The sequence below is a fragment of the Zonotrichia albicollis genome, chromosome 5 (assembly GCF_047830755.1).
Source record: "Zonotrichia albicollis isolate bZonAlb1 chromosome 5, bZonAlb1.hap1, whole genome shotgun sequence".
Lineage (NCBI taxonomy): Eukaryota > Metazoa > Chordata > Aves > Passeriformes > Passerellidae > Zonotrichia > Zonotrichia albicollis.
In genome coordinates this window covers 56133417-56156992 of record NC_133823.1, presented here as the reverse complement: position 1 = coordinate 56156992, position 23576 = coordinate 56133417, and the positions used below count along the sequence as shown (strand labels likewise).

At 40.7% G+C, this 23576-nt stretch overlaps 1 protein-coding gene across 15 annotated transcripts in view; it reads left to right on the top strand.

Moving 5' to 3' along the window:
• The window catches only part of LDB2 (LIM domain binding 2), a 367729-nt gene that overhangs the window by 144215 nt on the left and 199938 nt on the right, over positions 1-23576 (top strand). For 7 of the 15 annotated variants that reach the window (XM_026792138.2, XM_074541793.1, XM_074541792.1 and 4 more), the window contains exons 1-2: positions 10549-10670; positions 11476-11551. In XM_026792138.2, the coding sequence (XP_026647939.2) occupies positions 10564-10670; positions 11476-11551 (183 nt within the window). In that variant the 5' untranslated portion in view covers positions 10549-10563. Of the gene's footprint in view, positions 1-10548; positions 10671-11020; positions 11552-23576 lie in introns of those variants that run through there. The other 8 variants (XM_074541795.1, XM_074541794.1, XM_005485008.4 and 5 more) reach the window with 6 other exon arrangements.

Sequence of the window (23576 nt, the reverse complement as noted above, 5' to 3'; positions counted from 1 at the left end):
TGGTACGGGATAAGTTGTAAGGAATGGACTTTAAGAGGGAAACAAAAATTAGGAATTAAACAGAATAGATGAAAAAGCTGAGCTTGTATGGGGAGAATGATGATGCTCCACATAGCATGGGATGATGATGATAAAGAAGAAGCTTCATTAGGATTTAGGATTTTTGTGTCTATGTCTTTGGCTGAACAGAACTCTAGTTTCATTTTTGTGTCTATGCCTTTGGCTGAACTGAACTCTACTTTCCAGCCTTTGTGAAATAGCCTGTCCCTTGCTGTGGTCCATCACTGAATGAGTGTGAACCAATGCATGATGAGGATTATGTCTACATGGCAGGATAGGATCCCATGGTTGTGCCTTGCAGCGATGCTCTTACCGTGTGTTGGGAGAGCAATGGGATGTGCTGCCTGCCCCTTTACCTCACTGCCAGCAGAAGAAGACCTGGCTTCATGAACGGACATGTAACTGGAGAGACATCAGTCTGAACAGCTGGGCAATCAGTGTCACAAGCACACTGGAGAGTGTGTCTGCCTTGATACTCACCACCGGGTTCCACTGATCCCATGCTCTCATGGTGTGTAGGAATAGGATTTGCACACAATATGCCTACAGAAATGCCATTCTGAAATTAGCAATAAATTATGTCAAGCTGTATGCATGATATATGCTCCCAGTTTCTTACAAGAAACACCATTAACTTAAATTTTAGGTTGTTAAACTTCATTTAGCACCATCGTACCCTGTAAAAATTTAAGGCTGCTAATACAGTCACTCAGCTCACTATTCCATTCTCCCCTCTCAGTCTCACCTCTTAACTCTTTATCATAATGAGCAGTTTCTTTGAAGAATGGTCGTGGGAGATGCATGACAACCCGAAATACATGTAAACAAAAATTTTGGAAGATGAGGAAAAGGGGTCTCTCCTTTTTATATTACAGCTTCATTGCCTCACTGAGACTATGACAAGTGTAATCTCTGCCTACATAAAAGCCTGCTTTTCCCTAAAGATTTTCTCAGTGACTCAATTTGATTGTTTTGAGTCAAGGACATTAATCTGAATTTGAATTTTAGGATTTCCAAAGTGTCAAAGGCTTAAAATTGTGCCAAAGCACATATATTTACAACTAAGACCTGGGAAGAAAGAATGAGGTAAAAGCAGTAAACATACAGAAATTAGTCTGGGCAAGTTTTCAACAATAGGACTTTATTTTCAAATATTTCCTCTGTACAAGTTAATAAAAATGAAGCTTAAGTATTGAATACTTAAAACAACTATTACTGTTTTTGACTTATTTGCCATCAGATGTGCTCCCTAAAACTATACAGAGAATCCTGAGCCACCAAATGGAAGTGTGACTGAAGATCATATACAAACTAGCTGCCATTTCCTTGCAGAGGGAATAGTAGCAGCAAGAACTCAACTGATGGGTATATCTTTCCATGAACTTGACTACACACACTGGTCATGTGTTCATCCTGACACTCCCATCCCACTGTTCTTTTAATTACTTCACTAAAACACCCTCAGTGAGCTTAGCTGTGTCTGGCAAACGCTGTGGTCTGGCCCATAATGCAAAGAGCTTCAGAACATTCAACTGTTCATCAAAATGTGAAATGGTTTAAATGTTGGGGTTTTTTCAATGGCATGTTTCAGTGTAGACCGAACTCCTGTTCTGTGAACACCTCCTTGGTTTTGATCCCTATGCAATGCATATTACTAAGTAGGGTGTGATTATAATGTATGTATATACATGAAATACAGAAGTTGTATGAAGACTTAGAAAATTTTCAGTGCTCATGCTGCTATTGCAAAAATGTCCTGTAATTGTCCTTGTTATGTTCATAATTATTTAGCTGACTAAATGACCCTTCTCACACACTTTCATTTATTCTTCTCCTCAAATCTTAAGATGACTAGTTTCAAAATGCAAAAAACTAGAATATTGTGACTTAGAATCTTAATGCCTGAATTCAGTCCAGAATTTCATATCATGTTAAGGATGTTGTTAAAACAATTAGAAAGTTATTTTTAAAATAATGGGCATTGTTGGGCCTCCCTTTCTAGCTAAGACATGCAGGTCCTGTGATAATTGTACTTGCTTTTTTGGCTTTTGCAAATTAACACAAATGTCTTGCTGGTTAATTTAGAGGCTTTTATCTTCCCTCCAAAATTTCTATCTTTATTGGATTCACATCTGTAGTTTTATTTAATGTGAACCAGATGTTGAAATCAAGGCAATGTTTACTAAGATATTTGCACTGAAGAAGGCATGCTACAGAGTTGTGCCAGTTCTCTGGGTGTCAAGAAAAATAAAGTGTTCCGAAGGTTTTTTCTGTTTGTCTAATTAGAACCAAACTTTCTAATCAATAACTTTCAAACTTCAAACTTCCACAAGCAAAGAGAAATGGGAAAATGCACCAGAATTCCACAAGATGTTGTACTGCATGCATAAAACATTGTGTTTTTGTTAAAATGGTGGGATTTTAGTGCACCACTATAAAATCCACCATGACATGGCTGGAGAGTACATGCAATGGGATGATGCTGGGAAGACAGCAGAGAGCAGAATGCACTCTTAGAATCAGAAATCAAAGCTAGCAATGAGGGTTGAAGGTGGGAGATGCTGCTGGTGCCACTGATCAGCTGGCTGGTGCTGCCCTGTCTCCAGGAGAGACAGTGGCTCCTGATGTGGGCCAAGTTTCAAGTCAGAGGGAGCTCAGATCTAATGCTTCTCCAGAGATGTCAATATCTTTCCATGCTCCCTGCAATATGTGCATGCCAGACTCGTTTAAAATGCATCTGTTGTGTTTTAAATGCTGAATTAGATCCATGTTCATTTTTTTGGTCATTGTTTGCATATATATAGGTCACTGAGTAGCTCACCAGGAAGATATGAGATGTCAGAAGAACAGAATCTATGAAATGGAGTGGATAAGGATGTATTTAGTATATATTTTCCTTAGCCTCTATTTTTCTCTGCAAACTCATTATTCACTTAAAGGAGAGGCACAGCCAGTCTTTCGTCCTCACGAGCTGGAACATTTTGCTCTTGCAGCATAATCAGATTTTCCAAGCAAAACTCCTGGTTATTTCACTCACATTTATGCAGCCCTACAAGGCTTTGGCAAAATTCAAGCACTGCAGAGCATGGTAACATTTCAAATTATAAAACTTAATATGATAACATGTACTTAAATTTTAAAGACCAAATTAAAAAAAATTATGTTGTGTCTACAAAATATGCATACAGGTAACTGATTGCATTTTTCATGTAATAAGTATGCAGTCTAAAGCAGTGGAAAGAGTACCTGAAACAGTGGTATCCAGAATCTCAATGGATTGTATCCTGCATGCTTTCATTTCCTGGCAAGTTTGGGCTTGTGTTTTGCAAGCACAAAGGTCTAAGATCAAATTAAGATCAAAATGCTTATGATCAGTCTTTACCAAAAAAATGGAGTATGAATTATAAGCATGAAATAAAAGACAAAAACAAAATCTGTGTAGTAAATAATATTTTTTCAATATAAATTTCTTTATGCAATTGGTTGGGACTTTGTGTTAAAATAATTGAATAAATAAAACAGAGTGGCACTGCATATTTTGTAGTAAAGTATAGCAGTTGATTCAAAACAACATGGTGGATGCAGCCCAGGTTTTGGTGGGACCTTGTTTCAGTTACATGGTAAAGACATAGTAACTAGCTCCAGATTGGTCTGAAATTAATCCCACCTTGGTACCAGGCACAGAATTTCTCCTTGCGTCATTCCCTTTCACACTAGTTCTCCTGTCCATCCCTGGCTTGTTCTGCTTAGTATGTATATCTCTGCTGTGCAAGATCCAAATGCAAATCTTTAAGTCATACTTTCCTGAGGTATAACTACATTTCTGCCATTGACCTCCTCAGTCATTCAGCCCTCCCTTACCTTCCATGTCTGTAAAATAGGGACAGAGACCTATATGCAGGAGTTTTCTCATAGTGCTAATCACCACAGTGTCTCTATGAATGTTTATAAAGTGCTTTGAAGATGAAAATTGCCAAATAAGCTAGGGATGATTATTATAAGTTAATGAATAAATTTCAACATGTATTTGATTGCCAGGTAATTCAGAAGGGAATCACCAACCCTACCCTCTCTTCGAAGAAGAAAAGTTGACAGTCAGCTAGTTGCTAATTAGCACTCAACTGAAATGCCTCCAAAGCTGAGTGCTCCCAGCTGAGTCCTTTAAAAAGTAATCTTTCAACTAATTGAAATATGCTGGAAGTTGAGCAGTGGGTGAGGTGTGTAACAGGTAAATTGGTACGGTGGAGTTGGTTATGCAGAAGGACTACCAAGCTTTTCTAGGTAGGAAAAGCCAGCCAAAATGAACATCTCTGGTAATCACCAGCCAAAGCAAGAATCTCTTTTTCATATTTAAGGTATCTGTTCTAAGACCCAGGTTAGGGAGGAAAGGTTGCTTGGAGAGTGTGTTGGAGCCTAGTGTTGTTTATTTCTTACCATATTAAAGGGCAGTTATCATGATTCTTGCTTTGGACTAAGACTAAAGAAAATTGAAATAAAACATTGCCTAATACATTAAAGCTGAGTGACTGTGCCACCTGCATTTAATTCTTATTTAGCTTGTCTGTAAGGAAAACTAGAATATCAGAAAGCGGCTCAGATGCTTCAGGCCCTTTCCTCTCTCCTGACCTGTCTGATTTTTTGCTGGAGGGTCAGTCTGCCAGACCATAGTCTGCTCCTGCAGCCTCCCCCACTTCTTTGGAGATTTTTCTTTGGCTGTCTGCCAATGCTATAAACCGCAGCACTGTCTTCTCTGCTGCTGAAGGCTGTTTTCTTCCTCAGCCGCTGGGAGATGGCTGCAAAAGGCAAATTACAGGAATTTCATCCCTTTCTTTCCCCTGTTTGACTGCTCTAGATTCACCATCCTCAGCACCACTTCTCCATACTTTCTTCAGGGGAAACACTCCCAGCCAAACTTGCTAAGCACTTTGAGTGGAGAATTTCAGTCGTTCCCAACAGTCCTTCCCAGCATCAGTCTCCAGTGAAAATCCACCCCAAACTTCAGCAGCATGCAGCCCCATGCAGGGGGTGGGGGAGGGGAAACCCAGTTTGTAGAGTGGGAAGCTACCAAGGCAGGTATGACTCATGGAAAAGGAATTCTGCTCCAAAAGGAGCTATGGGCAGGTATGAGCAATACGAAGGAAAAGGGGAGATGGAACAAAACAAGACATAAGTGTTCTTGAAGCTGCTGGATTCTCAAAAGCAGCCTTCATTGTGTCCTCAGAGATTCAACAAAACCAAGGTATATTAAATCTCTTTGCTGTTTTACTAGTCTGGAAGATGCTGTCAATGGACAGATATTCCTTGGTCTCCTGAAGCTGCTGCAGCCCAGAGAAGCTTCCGTAGAGATCAAGGGCTTAATAATATCACATTAGGCCTCTTACTCTCCTCCCAGCACCTATTTCCCCTAACAGTAGTCCCCCTCACATGGTCACAAAGGACTTAATAGTTACAGTGCCCAGGTGTGATGCAGGATGGGTGGAGGCTGCCCAAGTCCACTCAGGAGCTGCACTGACAGCATGATGAGGAGCAAAATGAAGCCACTTAGGCTTAAAGCAAGAGTCTCCTGTGAGGCGAGGAACTGGACTGCAGCTGGGAGCTCCTACAGACCAGCATCCCTCTGCAATGCCACAAAGGGAGGACACTTAAACACACAGCGCTGGCTTACCACAGCTTAATCAGAGAGACGGAAAGTCAGTTTGTCTGCTCTATCTTGGAGGGTTTAAAAGGCCAATCAATGTAACATCAAGGTAAGATTTTCAGCACACCAAGTTTGTTCCTTTACATCCCCTGCTCTGTCTCCTTCAGGTACTGTGCAGGACCTGGATGAGTAAAGCAGACAGACTGCTCAGTCAGGCATGGGCAGGCTCCTCAAAGACTGCTTTCAGCTGAGCATTCATAAAGTTTCCAGACAAAATTAAATATCCATTTTGATTGAGGACAAAGACGTTGTGTACACTGAAGAACTCAAAAACATTCAAAATCCCTTCTGTGTTATCATCAATTTAGAAGTACTTCTAGCATCACTGGTGAGTGCTGGAGCTGTAACTCTAATTTACTAGGATTAAATAGGGAAAGAGAATTCTTAGAATTTTCATTTGTATTGAATTATAATTACATGTAATTTATGCAAGGTAGGCTTGAGTCTGCAAAAAGCCTGAAGCATTTAAAAGATGTGAACCCTTCTTGCCACACTCCAAAATACAGTAGTTTTGGTGGTCCTACTTACGGATTTTTTAAAAACCCTTCTGATAAAACCAATCATGTCATTCATTAATGACAGAAAATGAAAATTATTACAACAAAAATAAAAGGTAATCTACATAGAAAAATTCTGGAAGTGTACACTGAGCTCAGTAATTTTTCTAACAATGGATTGAACAGATTTACTTGGTTTCCTGTCCACAAATTATCTGTGAAAGGGCAATGTTTTCTGGAATATATTTTTATTTCAATGTACTAATATTTAATGCAAACAAATTACAGGTTCTACTTTTGCTATAAATTGCAAGCATCTGGTACACTCTATTCTATAGCTGTAGAAATGAATGGAAGTAACCTGAAGCCTGTCAAAATCTGTGTCTGAGCTGTGCAGTTGAGTATATGTTACAGATGGTTGGGTATTGCTGGTGGTTCTTCATTGTGCATCCCAGCTTTTGATAAGCATATTTCATGTAGTCACTCTTGAGCATTCACAGGAAAACAGTTTTGTTCTTTTACCTAAGGCCACTCCATCAGAACTTTTCAGTACTATTTGGCTTTTGTATAAACAAAGGATACGAAAATGTAGTGTTGTTAGTTTTTAAAAAAACAGTCTTGTTTACTTGAGCATTCTTAATATTCAAGTACTTGTAGTTTCTATCTCTTCATATGCTATGTGTCTTTAACTAAGATCAGTCTCTCCTTTACTGTCTTTTAACAGCTCCACCTTAAATGTATCCTTGTAAACCTGATTTCTGACAAAGACTGAACAGTCAACACATACTAGGGATAAATACAGCAATTACACCTATTTTCAGCTGCGTTGCTTTTCTACATTATTATGGTTATTATTACTAAGCAGTTATTAAAAATAGAGCTGCCTTCAGAGCTGCTTCCATTGTCAGCCTGGTAGGGCGAGGGCTGTGCTGGTGGCAGGGCTGTGTTCCAGGGCTGTGTCCTGGGCTGTGCCCGTGGCAGGGCTGTGCTCCAGGACGGTGTTCCAGAGCTGTGCCTGTGGCAGGGCTGTGCTCCAGGGCTGTGCCTGTGGCAGGGCTGTGTTTCAGGCCTGTGTTCCAGGGCTGTGCTCCAAGGCGGTGTTCCTGGGCTATGCCCTTGGCAGGGCGGTGCTCCAGGGCAGGGCTGTGATCCTGGGCTGTGCCTTTTGCAGGGCTGTGCTCCAGGCCTGTGCCTGTGGCAGGCCTGTGTTCCTGGGCTGTGCCTGTTGCAGAGCTGTGCCTTTGGCAGGGCTGTGCCGTTGGCAGGGTTGTGCTCCAGGGCTGTGCCTGTGGCAGGGCTGTGCTCCAGATCTGTGCCTGTGGCAGGGCTGTGTTCTAGGGCTGTGCCTGTGGCAGGGCTGTGTTCCAGGGCTGGCCCTGGTGTGCTGGGGCAGTGGCAGCACAGGAGCCCTCCCAGTGCAGGACCCCCTGTGCCAGCGGCTCCAGCATGGACAGATTGCTCATCTTTCATCATTCATCCTTTCTTGCTCCCTGCTTTTGTTCTGGAAGTTTCTGCTCTTGGTTTTTTGTTCTTCTACCATAGTGCAACGTGGCTACTCAGAGGTGCTACAGGCATCACCGAGGTGGATGCAAAGACAGAGGGCATGCCCCCTTCTGCTCCACCAGACCCATGCTTTCCCCCGAAATGAAGGGAAATTGTCCTCCTGAGCTGCCAGGAGTCCTTGACTCGCGTGGGTCCTTCTGTTTCTGCCCAGGAGAGGGCAATCCAGCACCCGGCAGCAGCCAGATTATCCTAGCCCTCCTCTGGGGTGCCGAGGGACGATGTGGTGGTGAGTGCTTTGCCAGAGGGACACAAAACACGGCGCTGTGATGGCTGGTGGGGTCTAATGGCACGCTTCCAGCCAGGTGGGAATCACAAGCCTGTGTCCTGGTCCCTCTCTGCTCTGGTGCCTTGTTTTGTGCTCATGTGTAGCATCCAGGCAGGGTTAGGGTAAACCAATGCACTGTGCAGCTTTAGGGACTGGGGAACCAAGGATGTGTCCCAGTACCTCCTTCCTGGCCTCCAGGTGCTGGTGTAAGTCTCACCACTCTGAGATGCAGCAGGATTTGTATGTGCATACGCCCACCTAAAGACAACTCTGCACATGGTTTCCTCATCTGTTGGTAGCCATGCCTATGCACACAGGAATAGACTAATTTTCAGATTAGGGAAGACTAGTCTCTTCCTCTTGTTTTCCTCCACCTCATTTTTTCCTCTGCTCACATTAAACTTGTTTTCTTGATTAAGGAGTTTATTGAGTGCCCTAAATCTTGGGCCAGACAATTGCCTTTGACCCCTGGGCCGCTTTGGGTAGCAGCTTGATGCCAGTGGTGCAGGGGGTTTGCAGCAGCCCAGGCAGTGGGGCTGGCTGCATGCCCCCTAACCCACGCCCCCAGAGCACACACAAAACTTAAAAGGCAGCAGATCCAAGTGGGAATCGAGATGACACTGTCAGGATCCCTGTAACTTTACGTTCCTTTGATTCTGCCTTCTGTTTTACTGTTCTGCACATCACACTAGTCTAGATGATAACAGGCAACTGGAAGAGCTGCCGGAGCCTGTAATTAGCAGGCTCCTACCCTGGGACTTGGTTCTTGCTGGTGGGCTGTAGGTGTGGGATAATTTGCCAGTTAATCAATGGGAATTATTAAAATATCACAGCATATTTTTGCTTTCTGCTAGACCCATACACAGAAGCTCTTATAAGGGGGTTGAGGGGAATATCTGGGGTTTCTACTCATGAAAGCAAATTCTACTGTTCCTTCCTTTCCCACCTCCTCAGCCAAAATAAAAATAATAATATAATTGCCATGTTTAACTTCAGTGAAATAGTGAATTTTAGCTTAATCAAAAAGCCCTTAAAACAGAAGTATCTTACAAGCTATGCAAAATTCCACCATTTTAATTACAGAGAGCAGTGTGTCCTTTCTTAGGCAAACACATTATATTTTGGATTTGCTTTGCAAAGAAGGTAAAATCCATAACTTGGCAGATTTCTGGTTGGGTTTTTTTTTTTACATTTTTAAAAGTATGTCGTACTTTGGTTATAAATACTGTGTTTATTAGTGCTGTAACTCTATTTTTTCTGGTCATTTTGGGTTTAAGTTTTAAGGTAGCCTTGTTGGGATCTTTTTAGGGAACAAGGTAGACGCAGAGAAGTTTCCTTGTAGGTGTGTAGCCATGCTACAGGGTTTTCTTGGGGTCAGCAAGCCCTGGCAGAGCACTGCCACAGTCACTGCAGCACTGCTAAACCAAACGTTGCACATGCTATTTATTAAACTCAGCACCTCCAGTAATGGTACTGGAGTGGCAGTGTAGTATTGCTACATAGCTGGAGTGCTCTTAAAGAGAGAAGTGACATTCCTCATGTATTATCTGTTGTCTCTGTGTTTAGTGACAGAAGCTGTGGGAAGTCTATAAAAACAGCTCAATACGTCACTTCTTATGGAAACTGTTATTCCATAAGAACATTCAGAAATAGTTTTGCTAAACAACTACTGGTAGGGGAAAGATAAATTATGATTCTGATCAGTGGCCAGTAGAATATGAAATATGAAATTTCATATTGTATCCTGAAAAAAGAGGTCAGACTTTCCAGAATTAGCCAGATGCCAATGAAAACTAGAATTTTTCAAATATCTCTTAAAATATTCCTACAGTGAGATTTGAATTAAATTCTTGACAGTGGGTAAAGCCATACCATGCTCAAATATTTTTCGGGATTATTACAAAAATTTAGAAAAAGTAATGGCGTGTGCCTTGATTTCCCCATCTGTGAAATGGGCGATCCCGCAGCGCTCATGCAGAGCACTCCGACTGAGAACCGTTGTGGCTGCAGCTCATTGTTATTCTCTTAATCATATTAGTTAACTAAATCTGTTCCTAGAGTGGTTCCATTTGCTTGAATGAATTTACATGAGAGATTAATTCAGCGCTGTTTATTGTTGTTTTTACATTTATTCAGTACTGTAAATAATGCCTGATACTTTACAGCTGTGTATGAGGACACAGTCTGTGCTTCGAGGACTTTTTCGTACAGGTAATTTGAAGGCTCCCCTCCTAGACCTGGCACTTTCCCATGGAGCACATGAGCCCATTTTGTTTATTCTATATTTTTAGGACTTTTCGTTCACGTGGTGTCCGCTCCCAGCACTTTCCTGCAAGTATGATTCAACAGATAAAGTTCATCCCTCACCTCCGAGGGGTGATCTCCTCCCCTTGCCCTCTCCTCCTCCCTCGGGACCCCCTCCCAAATGTTAGCTATTCACTGGCAACGCTCTCTAACCGCTACTGGATTGATGCCCAGCAATGATCCCAAAATCCGGGAGCAGTCTCCCACCTAGCTGCCGATGCCTCCGCGCCGGACAGAGGCGTCCAGAACGCCCCATTTGTGTTGGGCTGACCCCCGCCGAAGGGTACTGCCGCTGCTCGTCCGGGGGTCCCGCTCTGCCACCCGCCCCTTTGTGCTCTCCCATTTTCCGGGAGGTTTCTGCGGCTGGCATCCGAGTGCTCTCCATTGTGTGAAGTGTGGCGTGCGGGCTATTCTTTGTGCCGTGCCCCGGGTGCGGCCCCGGCCCGGGCAGCGCGGAGCGAAGCGGCCGCCCCGGGCGGGCAGCGGGCGCCGTCGGGCGCGGGGGAAGCGGCGCTGCCCGCGGCGGGATGGCCGTGGCCTGTGTTTATGTATTTTGTAGTAATCACATTTCTGACATTACCCGCGGGGTGATTGGCTCAGGCAGCTTTTAAACCACCTATATGCTAACGAGCCCGCCGCGGCTCCGGCGGGGGCCTGCGGGGGGACAGCGAACCCCAACCCGCACCTCTGCCAGGCGGGGAGGGACGGGGGGGGATGGCATTTCTGAACGAGTCGGCAGCGCGGACAGGAAATGACCCCTCCAGAAACTGCTGCTTTAAAACCGAGCGGCGGTGCCTGAAGCTATCCAGCCTCCCTCTCCGTGTCTGGAGCCTGAGCGCTCCCGCTCCCCCCACCCCCCGCCCGTCTCCGCCGGAGCGGGCTCCCACAGCAGTCCCCAGCCAGTGCGTGCAGCCTGGATGTGTGTGTGTGTGTGCGCGCCGCTACTTTGTACTGTGAAGAACACACAGCCCATGTGCTCTGTATGGATGTTGATGATACTCTGTGTAGCTTGAATCTCTGCAAGCAGGCAAGATGTCCAGCACACCACATGACCCTTTCTATTCTTCTCCTTTTGGCCCATTTTATAGGAGACACACACCATACATGGTGCAACCAGAGTACCGAATATATGAAATGAACAAGAGGCTGCAGTCGCGGACGGAGGTAAGTCCCCCAGCCTTGTTTTCCTGTGCATGGACCGTGGTTGGTTTCAGCCCTAATTCCAGCTGAAGCGTCCCACTAGACAGTACAGTATATGCAGGCATGAACCCTAATTAATTTAGTAGTTTAATTGGGTAATCCCTCATTATGTTTCCACGCAGAGCAACTCTTTGAGGAGATACCAGCTTAGGCTGAAATCATGAAATTACAGTACAGCACTTCAGCGTGGATTATAATGCTGGTCTCAGGAAATTTCTTTGCCTTAGTGTGTTGTTTGTTCAGGTTCCGTCCTGCTGGCATTTGCAGCTATAATATTGTGAAGTATTGCTTCGGCTTTTGCACAAAATTAATTCTGGAATGCTGCAGGTTTAGGGGGAGAGACGAACATTTTGGTTCTGTTCTGTGAACTCATTAAAATGAAAAATGGATGATAACTTAAAAGGGGAGCAGAGTTTTAAAAACTTATTCCTAGGCTACTCTTAAAGAACACGTTTGGGACAACCGGCAAGAGAAATTTGTGTTTACATTTAGAATGCTGTTGCTTTTAGCAAGAGAGATGCTCAGTTCACTACTTTATCATATAGCTGTCAAAAGTACCCAGAAATGTAAACTACATTCACTGTTGGTTATGCTTTGTAAAATGTGTTAATGGTTTATATACCCTGGCTTCGAAATCCAGATCAGCCACTGCAAAGAACATACTGAATGGGAGGGAGAAATGCTTTTGTCATTAAAAAAAAAAATAAAAGAAGAAAGAAATACTGGGGGCTGCATCTTGTTATTTACATGGTTAAGGAAAGCACACTTTTCAAGTCTAATGAAGTGAGAGTGAATCAGGCTGCATTTCTGTCCATGTGTCTGTGTTTGTGCAGCAAACATTCTTGGTGCTGCAATTTTTCATAGTAGTCTAATAGTGGTGCCCTGGAAAGACTTTTTAAAAGTATGAATCTTTTATAGTAAACGGCTTTATGTAGTGCCAAATATCTGCCAGGTTTGTGACACGCAGCATGGTGAAGGATCTCAGGTTGGTCTGTTTGTTGTATTGTGATTCTTTAAGATAACATGAGGTTATAAAATAAAACACACATGCCTGAATTGTCAGCTAAGCCATGGAGAATCTGTGACGTTTAATGTATATGATACAGCTAACGAGATGTGACCTGCTTTCTGATTGGGCACCGCCACGGGGTAACTGCTTTTCCATCACTGTTACCACTGCCAGCCTTGGAACGTTGCTGGGGAGCAATTGGTGATTCACTTTGTGCTGCCTAAAAACTCCAAGCAGCTCTTTGCTCCCAAAATCACGGCAAGTGTTTGTCAGTTTTGCCCTAAGTTGTTGACTACAGAGGGTTGCTGCCATTTATAATGAGGGTTTGTTTGCTGCTGCTTGTTTGTTACTGTCTTGCAACTCTGTTCCTTACATTCCTGTACATATTCATATAATAATTTATAGACTTTTTCAAGTGAGAAGAGCAAATATGTATCACTGAGTGATTTCTTCAGAGTTTTATATATGACCTGCTCTAAAAGCTGTCAGTGCTAACTTAGCCTTTTTACATATTATTTTAGTGGTACTTTTAATACTTGACCAGTTCCTGATTGTAGCTCCTTTTTGGATGTTACAATAGAAAGTTTTTGAGGGACTTGTGAAACAACTTTCCCCTCCTTCGTTGCTGAGGTGTGCTGAATTAAACTTCAGCACCTTAAGTTGCAATTTTTGTTGCACAAATTCAGATGGATTGTTGTGGGCAAAAAGCAATAGCCCACTCTTTCTTGCTAGGAGTGCCTTGCTAGGTTTCAGCAGCATTTTACTTTGACAGTCAGTATTTTGTTAATGAAGGCCTTATGCTCCAGCATTTCTTTTATTTGCTCAGAATAAAAATTCTTTTGCTTTGTGATTGTTCAGTGTTTACATTCTGGTTCTCTGTTTTTTCAGTTTATGAGCTCAGTGCTGTAAGCATTGTTGTTCATTGAAATGTGTTTTTTAGCTAGCTTCATTTCATCTCATTCATCTTCCTATGAAAACTTCTCCATAATAAACAAACAAAAATATTAAACTAATTTCCTGGGACACTAGAGTGACTACATGTAGACAGTTTGTAAAGAATAATTCTGGCTTTTTGGGCAGGTCACAAAGTGGAAGTTTCACATTAATTTTATACACTTCCAAGCATGTTTGGGATTGGTAGGTGAAGGCTTCTGGAGCATGTATAACTAGCTCTAAATTTTTTGAATCCAGAGCCTGGTATGTCATGGAAGGAATGTGCTTGTGCTGTGGGTGATACAGGATTGCTGCATGAACGTCTCTCTTCAGGCAGTCTTTGGAATAATGTAGGCTCTGGTCTCTGAAGGAGGCTGCTTGTGCTCTGTGAGCCCCAGGGGGTAGGTGAGCACAGGCAAAGCAGCTTAAGGCGAAAGGAATTACAAAGAAACTCTCCAAAAGACTGGGGGTAGCAAGCTGGCAGATTCCACATGGACCCAACTTGTGCAGAGGGACAGTGGCAAATGAGGATGCATTAAAAAATGGGAAACTACAGCCTTTATCCCAAATATATCCATGGAAAGCCTTTGGGATTTTACTTGTTGCATAAATCATGAAAATGTTCTTAATAACCCTGTAGAGCCAGATTCTCTACTGTCCCTTGCAGAGGTGGAAGTTCCAAGGCAGAGCAAAACATATATTATTTAATAAAGTTGTACAGGGGATGGATGGGGAGCCAATGGAAGGAGCATCTGTTTGTCATGTCTATCTGTTTTCTCCTCTCCCTTCCCATTGTAGTGCTCCAAAGCTTGCAGGTAGGTGAGAAATTATTTAAAAAAAAATTTAAAAAAAGCAATGAGCTGGTAGAAGCACCATTGGGGAATCCACCACGAGCCATTCCTACTCCTGCTCTCCCAGCAGCAGGGCCGATGGTTGGGGGAGGTAGAAGTGTTCTCGAAAGGGCTCAGGGCTTGGGGACCCTTCCTGAGAAATCCACTGCTTCCACTCCAGTTTCTGTCAGCACTGGTGGAAGGGAATAACAGTCAGTGTGAGGGATGTGCTCGGTGTATTAAGCAGACAAAGTACACAGTGATAAAGAAAGGTCATTTAGATGCAGCATAGCTATCTTTGTTGTTGCTGTTTTCTTTAGGAAGAAATGGAAGTCATGAAAGTAAAGAATTAGCAGCTTTAGCCTGTGCTAGACGTGCAAACTTTTGCTCTCCAAACTTCTTATAACTTTATGGGCTCCTCAGACAGAACCTACAACTGCCTTTTTAAATTCAGGGTCAGTCTTAGGCGAGGAATTCCAATCACACCCAGGCAGGGGGTGGTTTTATGATGTAAGTACTGGCAAAAGTCCACCACCTAGCTAATTCTTATGTGATCTAAAGTAAATTAGGGAGTCTGAGTTACTAAACAGTCTACAGGAAAACTGAACCTTCCTTAGAAGTTGTTCAAAGAAATCTAATATGGTAATACTTTTTTCTAAATTAATTCATGCTTTCTTAATAATACTTTGGGAGCATCCAGTGCCATTTTGTAATGCACCAACAATCCCTATTTAAAGAAGTAAAATGAATATTTAAATGTTTAATAATCTCTGGCAGATATAAAGACAAATCTTGCTTACTTCTCTCATAGTTGATTAACTTCTGGTTAAACAAAATGCAGCTGTTTCCTTGCTCTGTGTGTGGTTTTCAGGATTTCATTCCCATTCACTCATACATGGTTTATCTTAATTTTTTTATATCTGTGTTAGTTTAACATTTCAAGAAAGGAATCCTGTTGTGGCATAATCAGCACTTTCTGAAGTTCTAGGTAGCAATACACAACATAAGTAAATGTCTCTGTTTTTCATAAAACTTGATGTTTAAAAAGGCACCTCTTTACCTCTTTGATGTTGTAAATCCTTTTCTGTTCTAATTTTTAATCATTTGAAACTGCTTACACTTAAAAGAAAAAAAGGTGATTATATCTTCTATATAATTATTCAGTAACATTACACTGTGCTGTGAATAGATTACTTAAAGTTGCTGACAGTTTAAAGTTTGAGGCGTTGCTTTATTGTCAGTAATCAAAGAAATGTATCACTTGTTTATTTAGTCCCCTGTATTGTTAGAACTTTTGTGTATCACAATACATTAAATTCACCTGTATCTCTCTCTGTCACTACAAGAGATTATGCTTTACATCACCATTGGATGCAACACGCAGCTTTCCCTCTGGCTAAGGGAGCAGTGTTTTTAAGGGTGACTAGAGACCTTGATTAGTAGCATATTTATTTTAAAGACAATCAGCTTAATCAAATGATATTAAACTTCTATTAAACTGCATAGTGAATTTAACAAAGATTTCATGATGGAAAAATGTATAAAGAAAATTAAAAGGAAAATAAAGGAGGGTGTTATGATTATTTAAAAGCTGCTAAATGAACTGGAAGCTTACACAGACATTCATACGCAACCAAATATTTAATGCAAATCAAAGCAAAACAAATTTTCTGCAGTTTAATGAAAGTCTCTTATTTTTCTTTCTCACATTGCTATCTGATGAAATAATCTTCTTCTTCCTGATGCATTTTTAATAGATTAGTCATAAAAATCTATGTTGTGACATCACATTTGTTCGCCTAGCAACTTAGTATGGCAAACAGATCTCTCATATTGTGTACATAAGTCTGAGTTTGTCCAATGAGTTTGTTTTGTTGAGGGGAAAACACACAAACTTCTGTTTTAAAGTAATTTTGAGAAAATATTCTTTCACCCACAAATATACTAATACTTCGCAATTCTAGGAACATGAGTAAAGTATTTTGAGAGTACTTATGAGCCATGCTTTGCTGAAACTAAAAGGTCAGTGTTAAAAGAAAACCCTTGAATGCCTTTAGGCAGACTCTGACTTCAGAATGGATTCAAGGCTCTTTTTACTGATTTTCTTTTATTTCATACATGTTTTCTATCCGCTAAAAAAATTTCAGTTGCAGCTGCTTTCAATTAAAATTGTTGCAAACTAACAATTCTTATGAGGCCAGGGGAGAAAAAAAAGACTCCACTTCCTTTACATGTTGATCCTTAGCTTACGATCAGGGATATCTTGCTACTCCTGCCCACCCTCCCCCCCAAAAAAGTCATATAATAGAAGGGAAACTGCAAGCATGCTGCATTTGGGGGTAGGGGCTGGTGAGGGTGGAGAAAGAGTCACTGCAAAAGTGTAAAAATGGGTCTTGTCTGCAATCGTTCTGATGCTTACTAGATAATTTTCTATAAAGAAACCTTTTCAACTCTTCTTTTTTTTTCTTTACTCGTTATGCCATAAATCCACTTCGAAAAACCCCTAAACTTTGTCTTTCCCTGATGTAAACAAGATTTACTATGCAGATCCAGTCTCAAAAATAGAAGCTGTTGGTTAGTGAGAAAGAACAAAATAGAGATCATAACAAGGAGCCAGTCCTGTGCTATTATTTAAGCTGGAGTTTCGCCTGCAGTAAGATTGCAAGATCAGATAAAAAAGAAAATAATTTGGGTTTTGTATATGCATTTTCTTTGTTTAAAAAGGGATAAGATTGCTAAACTCTTTGCAGTATTTTTTATCTGGACTTCTCACTTCAAATGGTATTTTTTTTGCATCTCTTTGCCAGAAGTTGCATATCTACTATAAACACGCATTTCAGCCATGCTGGTTCTTTGTTCAGTTGTTTCCTCCATGAGAAGAGCCTTCTTCCCTGCACGATGCTGTGTAAACAGGTCAGGATAGAGCCCCACTTTTGCCAGGTACTCTTTTCCAGAAGTTGTTGCTGAGCCACTTGATGCCTTAGAAGGGTGATTGTGGCATGAACGAGGTTGCCCCAAAGAGGCTGATGAATAGTCTCCCAAAAAGCCTGTCGTTGGGCAGGACATGTTGGCCCTTTCTCAGTGGTCCTATTTATTACACAAAATTAGTACTGAAAGAAACATCACCAAATCCCTGGCTAAAAATCTTCTCCCCTAAGCCTGCACCTTTCTTTTCCCTGGTACATTCTTTCTGTGTTTGGTTACTGTCAGAATTTCAGAGAGAAGGGCAATTTATGGTCAGAATACTGTTTCTATCACATTGTGGTTGACAGCCATGCCCTACTTAACTAAAACCTGAAAATTATTGATCTAGGTTGAGTAGTCCACTTGGGTACTTCTGAGGTAACAGGGAATCAGCTAGACCATCTGCAGAACTTGAACCTCAGTTTGGGAACAGCTGATACCTCTGGAAACAGCTCCAGTACTTGAATGCCTTAAAAGATTAGTGAAAAACCAACTGCTCTGGAAAAATGAGACCTTTTCAGAACTAGACATGAAGTAGAACTCTGTGTGTTTCTAAATCTATCACCTCTTCAGGATTCAAGAGGTGTTGGTCCTGAGGAGTCTTTGGCCATAAATGTTACAGCCACAGGCTGTCCTCTCCATGAGACTCAGATCATCTTGGCATCACCTTGGTGTTTCTGCAGTATTGTCAAGGAGGCATGCCCATGCTGAAGCTTCTGGCCAGGGGCTGTACCCATCCTCATACAGACTTGAATCACAGACTCACTGAGTGGTTTGGGTTGTAGTGGTTTTGTGGGGTTGAATTAGAGCCAAAATAAAAGTATCACACTGGAACTTCTCCCTGAGGTCTTTCTCTTGTCAATATTCACATTCAGGTGCTTATTCAGAGCAGAATGGCAAACTCAGAACTGATGTATTAAAGCCCACAGCTTTATGTAGGTTTCTAAATGTGCTTAAATCTACTGCTGAGTCAGCTGCAAACCAAATAGTTTGCATCCTTTGGAGCAGTTAATGAACTGGAAGGTTACTGCAAATCTGACATGCATGATCTGCAGTATCTGTTGATATCCTTCTTCCCTGGTTCTAGGCTTGCCAAGCCTAGTTACCTGAGCAGGAGCATCATTTGTATGTGTATTAAAAAGGGGAGGGAGAAATCCAATCTCAGTATAGTTTTGACATCAGATTACTCACATAAAGCAGATTCAATATCTGTCTAGATCCCATGCATTTTACCCAACTGCTAACTGCAGATTATAACATCCAAAAAGAATTGCCTGGCTGAATGACTTTATCTGTTGCATTCAAAGTGCAAAGACACATTATATGTGTAAAAAAGTCACCATATTTGGAACCCCCTGATTAAAGCAGACTCAAGAGTAGATTGAATCATAGATCCACTTTGCTTATTCTTGAAAAACTAAATACCTGGAAAAAAACAATTGACCATGTTTGAGTATTAATATGTGTAGTCTTATATTACATGTGCAGTGGACTATTTTGACTTTCCTTTTGGACTTTCAAACATTTGGTTTTTTCCTAACTACATTTGTATTAAGTGATTTTCTAAAGTAGTAAATTGAGAAAATGATGGCTTTGAGCACATTGTGCATTTGAAGTATTTTATGTACCTTATTGTGATTTTTGTTCCAGTTGTGTAGTTTTGCCTCAGCCATTAGCAGAAAATTTTATCAGACAAATAGCTGCCATCTGTCCTAGAGCAGGTTACAAATAGATTTCTGAGATATTAATAACTACATTATACAAAAAAAGAAATATTTTAAGTCTTTAAATACAATAGTTACGTGAACAGAGAAAAATGCTCAGAAAACATGGAAAGTAAATAGAGTGAAACTTTTTCATTTTATTTCTTCTTATACTGAAGCACCTTCAGCATACATCATCCCTTAGGAAGGCAGTCAGCAGCACCAGCATTTCTAACCATCTTCTGTGGACTAGACATGCTCTAGGGTAAGGTGGGCAAAACACATGTGTCACCAGCTTTGCCTCTAGGTTTGCAACCAGGACAGCCCTTAATAAGTGGAAAAAGGGAAGATGAAATACCTCACACCTAGAATGCTATGTTTTTCTTCTGCAGTTTACAAAAGTCTCATGCATGGGTCATTTGACACTGGAGAAGGCCTTTTCAGATTAATGCCACTCACCATCTTCTATAGTTCTTGTAGCTGGTTTAAGTACCAAAAATGTTACTAGGTTACTCTATCTTGCATCACAATGATGTGAAAAGAACTGCTATATAATAGTTCCTTTAGAGAAAATGAAAATAATTCTTGTTGTTCAGTATGTTGCAAGAGGGACCTCCTTCCTTTTTGCACTCATTTCTCTACCTTTTTTCTCCATACCAAGATGTTGAAAACATTCACAGAATCTTCACAGAAACTCAGTTTCACAGAATTTCACAAAATCTCTGAAGGACTTGAGATGTGCAGTTGCAATCATACCTTTTGCTGTAGTGGATGGAGACAATACAATAGCTCTATTGCTTCTACCTAGACTTAATCACTGGAATATCAGTTAACCCTTAGGGTAATTAGGTAATAATGTTGATGATGTGATTTGAAGTATCATTTCAAGCAATTAGAAGTTCAGATATAATGTGATGCAGTTATGCATTATATAGTGCATCTATCCATTTTACACAGCAAAAATTACCATATGTTTTTTGGGAAGCTTGGCATTTTGCAGTGACTGGGGTTCTGCTTGTATTTATGAACAGCATGCCTGTAAACTGTGGTAATAACTCTTTGAAGGCCACACCTATGCACACTGCTGATTATGTTAAATAGCATAGGCCCATTTTAATGAATGTGTTGGCATGAATAATGGGACATGAAAAGCCAACACACTGGGTAAATGTTCATTACCTGAGTGCAACAAATGCTACATGAAAAATTTCCGTGACAATTCACTTGAGTTTAGCTGTGAATTTGCTTTGGCTATGTTCGTGCTCTTTATGCTTTTCTGTGAAGGTTTGATCAGTGGAGTTTTATTCTTACAAATAATTGCAGAATGCAAATTTCAATTTATTAACCATTACTGAAAGAATTTGCTTATTTTATACAGGCTAAGCTGAGAGGCAGTGTTTCCTGTTTTGAGCTTACCTCCCAGATAGAACTTAGAAATTAAATACACCAGAGAAGAATCTCTGATTGCTTTGCAGTGAGGACTGACTGGTGTATGAATGTAAAGCAAATTAATAACAATGGCTGGTTGCAATGGGAAAATTACAAGTCAGTAAATATGATGTATGTGCATAATTTTTTCATGGAACGGAATGCTGCTTAGTGTGCAGTTACATTAGAAAAATGGTAAAAATTTTCTAAGCTTCCTGGCATTTTAAGCTCTAGCTCCATCTGTGCTCATCCAGTTAAAGATGCAAAACAGTAACACACGATATATGACCAACTACAATATATAGTCTTAGCAGAATATTACATGCTTAGAGCACATTGCTTCTTATGAAGAACGAGCAGAAATATGTCATAAATTTGAATAATTAGTGCATTCAAATAAATTGTTACTAATTCCTAGAAACTCTTGGTAGAACGAAGTGGTATTCATAAAATTTTTTATTTGATATGATTGATTAGCTCAACTCTTTTCAGTACTTCCTAACACTGGCAGGGTTAATAATGCAAAGTGAAAAGACTGGCCAAGATGCCAGTGCACCAAGTACTTCTCTTCTCCAACAGTGCTGTAAGATTACTTAATGTCCATGTAAAAACCATCCTTAGGCAACCGAGTTGCACCTTGGCTGATCGTTGCATCCAAAGAGCTGCACTTCTAAATAACACTAAATATGCAGTGTGGCACAGACTTCCTTGTAGGGAGTGGTGTTAGCACTGGTTTGTAACCTGAAGCCACAACCTGCGTGTCCAGACTGACAAGAATCCTACCACTTGAGCCACTGTGACACCTTGTGGCTTGTGAAGCAACACAGGCATCCTTTAGAAAACTAACAGGTAAAATCCAGAGGTTAATGGGTATTGACAAACGTCCTTTCATACAAATACCAATAGAAATCTCTTTGCTGGGTTGCTATACTGTGTTTTCAAGATGCAATTAAATTAGGTGTTAGTGGGCTCATTTCTGTTTGTGTCTTTATAGCATGTATTTTACTGCTAAGTGGCAAAAGCTGAGGCATCATTTTGCTAAGTCTGACCTAGTGCTATTATCTCCATGGCTTTGGTGTTTGCTCGTCAGTCAGATTACATAAAGAAACACTGGTTTTGGATGCAGTACAGAGTAAATATCTTATTTGTTTGAGACCACTAATTTGGTGAACCAAAACAATGCTTGAAGGGTGAAGAGTACTTTTTGACACTGAGTATGTTTTAAATGGTAGCTAAACAGCAGCTTCAACTAAGTTATAGTTAGTGTTTGACGATGAGCAAGTAACTCCATACAACCATGACTCTGGGGTTAAATAGATTGAAATTTTAGCTGTGGATGGTTCATTAACTACAATGAAGTTGTATTTTGCTGAGAAATTACCATTAAACTTAAAATTTGGCCAAGAGTGCACGGAGCTTAGAAAGAACCCTGCATCTATAAATGCTCAGGACTGCATGGTGCCTTGATTGTCACTTGTTACATGTTCAAATGAGCATGTCTGTGTTTTCTTCCACCATCATCCTGAGCATCTGAGGAGAGTTGCCTGTAAGTGCATGCATTATGTCCCGTAACAATTTCCTTGGCTCTGATGTTTTCAAAAACTAGGCAACAACTGGGCTGAAATAGTTGCCTTCTGTTGCCAAACACCACCTTATTCCTGAATACACCCTTATGATGCAAAGGGTCTGCATCCCTCTTTTGTCCCTTATCTTCAGGTGTGTCCACGGTGCTGTCACTTAAGCATCATACATAGACAAACATCCCCAAACTTTCATTTAACTTGATGGTGTGGGAAAGATAGCAGCCCAGGACTCAGGGTGTGCAATCTGCCTTATTTCATGCACAGATATATTGATCCTTTGCTGAGCTTTATGCTTGTAAAATTAGGTGGTTCCTGATGCTCGTACTACCTTGTCTTCACAATGTGCACCTTTACTATAAGGTTCTTGGGGCTGGAACCACCTTCTCTCTTCTTGTGCAGTGCTAGAACAATAGAGTTCAGGTCTGTATCTGCAGCATGTTTTTATTATTGTGCTGTGTATTGTAACTAACTAAAGGCTAAAAGCAGTAGTATTTGGTAGTAGTATTTGAAATACTTTCAAATCCAAATCTATATATACCATTGTAATTTTGATGTCATAAATAAAACGTTTTAATTAGCATTATATGTATTTATGCACTAAAAAGGACTGTCCACAATAGAAAGTACCACAATAGTCTAAGTTCTTGGAAGATGACTGTTTAATGTTATTAACACTTTTTGTTACTTCTCAAGTAATTCAGCACACCCGTGCAAATCTATTGGTTTTGCCAAGGAACCACAACTATATTTAAGCTAGTATTCTGCTTAAATTGCTTTTTAAGTGTGATTCTTCAGTAGATTCATGTCAATCAAAGTAGCCCATTCTAATTCCACATTTTCTTAATAGTGGAAAAACCATCTTATCTTAAATTCTACAGGGCAAGCATATTATTTTTGATGGGAACTGGCGCTGTGGAATATGTATCTTATTTCATGATGATTTGGGGAGGGAATATTGTAAAGTCTGGTAATAAATTAAGTTCTTGTAATAAGTACAGATGAAGCAGGGAGGTTGTTCTAGGGAAGAAAGGCAACACTTATTTTTTCTTTTATTGTTTGCACTCTACTGATTTAATTAGCCAGTGAGAACAGACCCACTTTGAATATTAAAAAGACAAAATCAACTTCCCCCTCCCCCGTCCCCACATCTGTTGCCTTTTGGAGACTACTTACAGTACCAGAACTACCCAGAGTCTAATGGATTTTGCTTTTTAACAGACATTACCTGTATTTGCTCACAAATAAATGAGGTAGTTATAAGAATTTTATTCTGGGTCTGAGGAAAACATGCTTAAAATGTCATTTTGAAAGGAGCTGGACTACCTTAAGCAAAACCAATGCATTTTTAGTGTTATACAAATGAAGTCAGTCTTGATACATTTCTGAATGGTGATCTAATAGAAATATCTTAATGGTTACCATATTATAGAAACTTAAATAATTCCTAGGACTGCTTGAAGTTGGAAAGAGTGAAGTCCTGTGTGGGGTTATATATTGGTCAGGAGCAGGAGAGCATAGATTGATAAAACTACTGAAGTG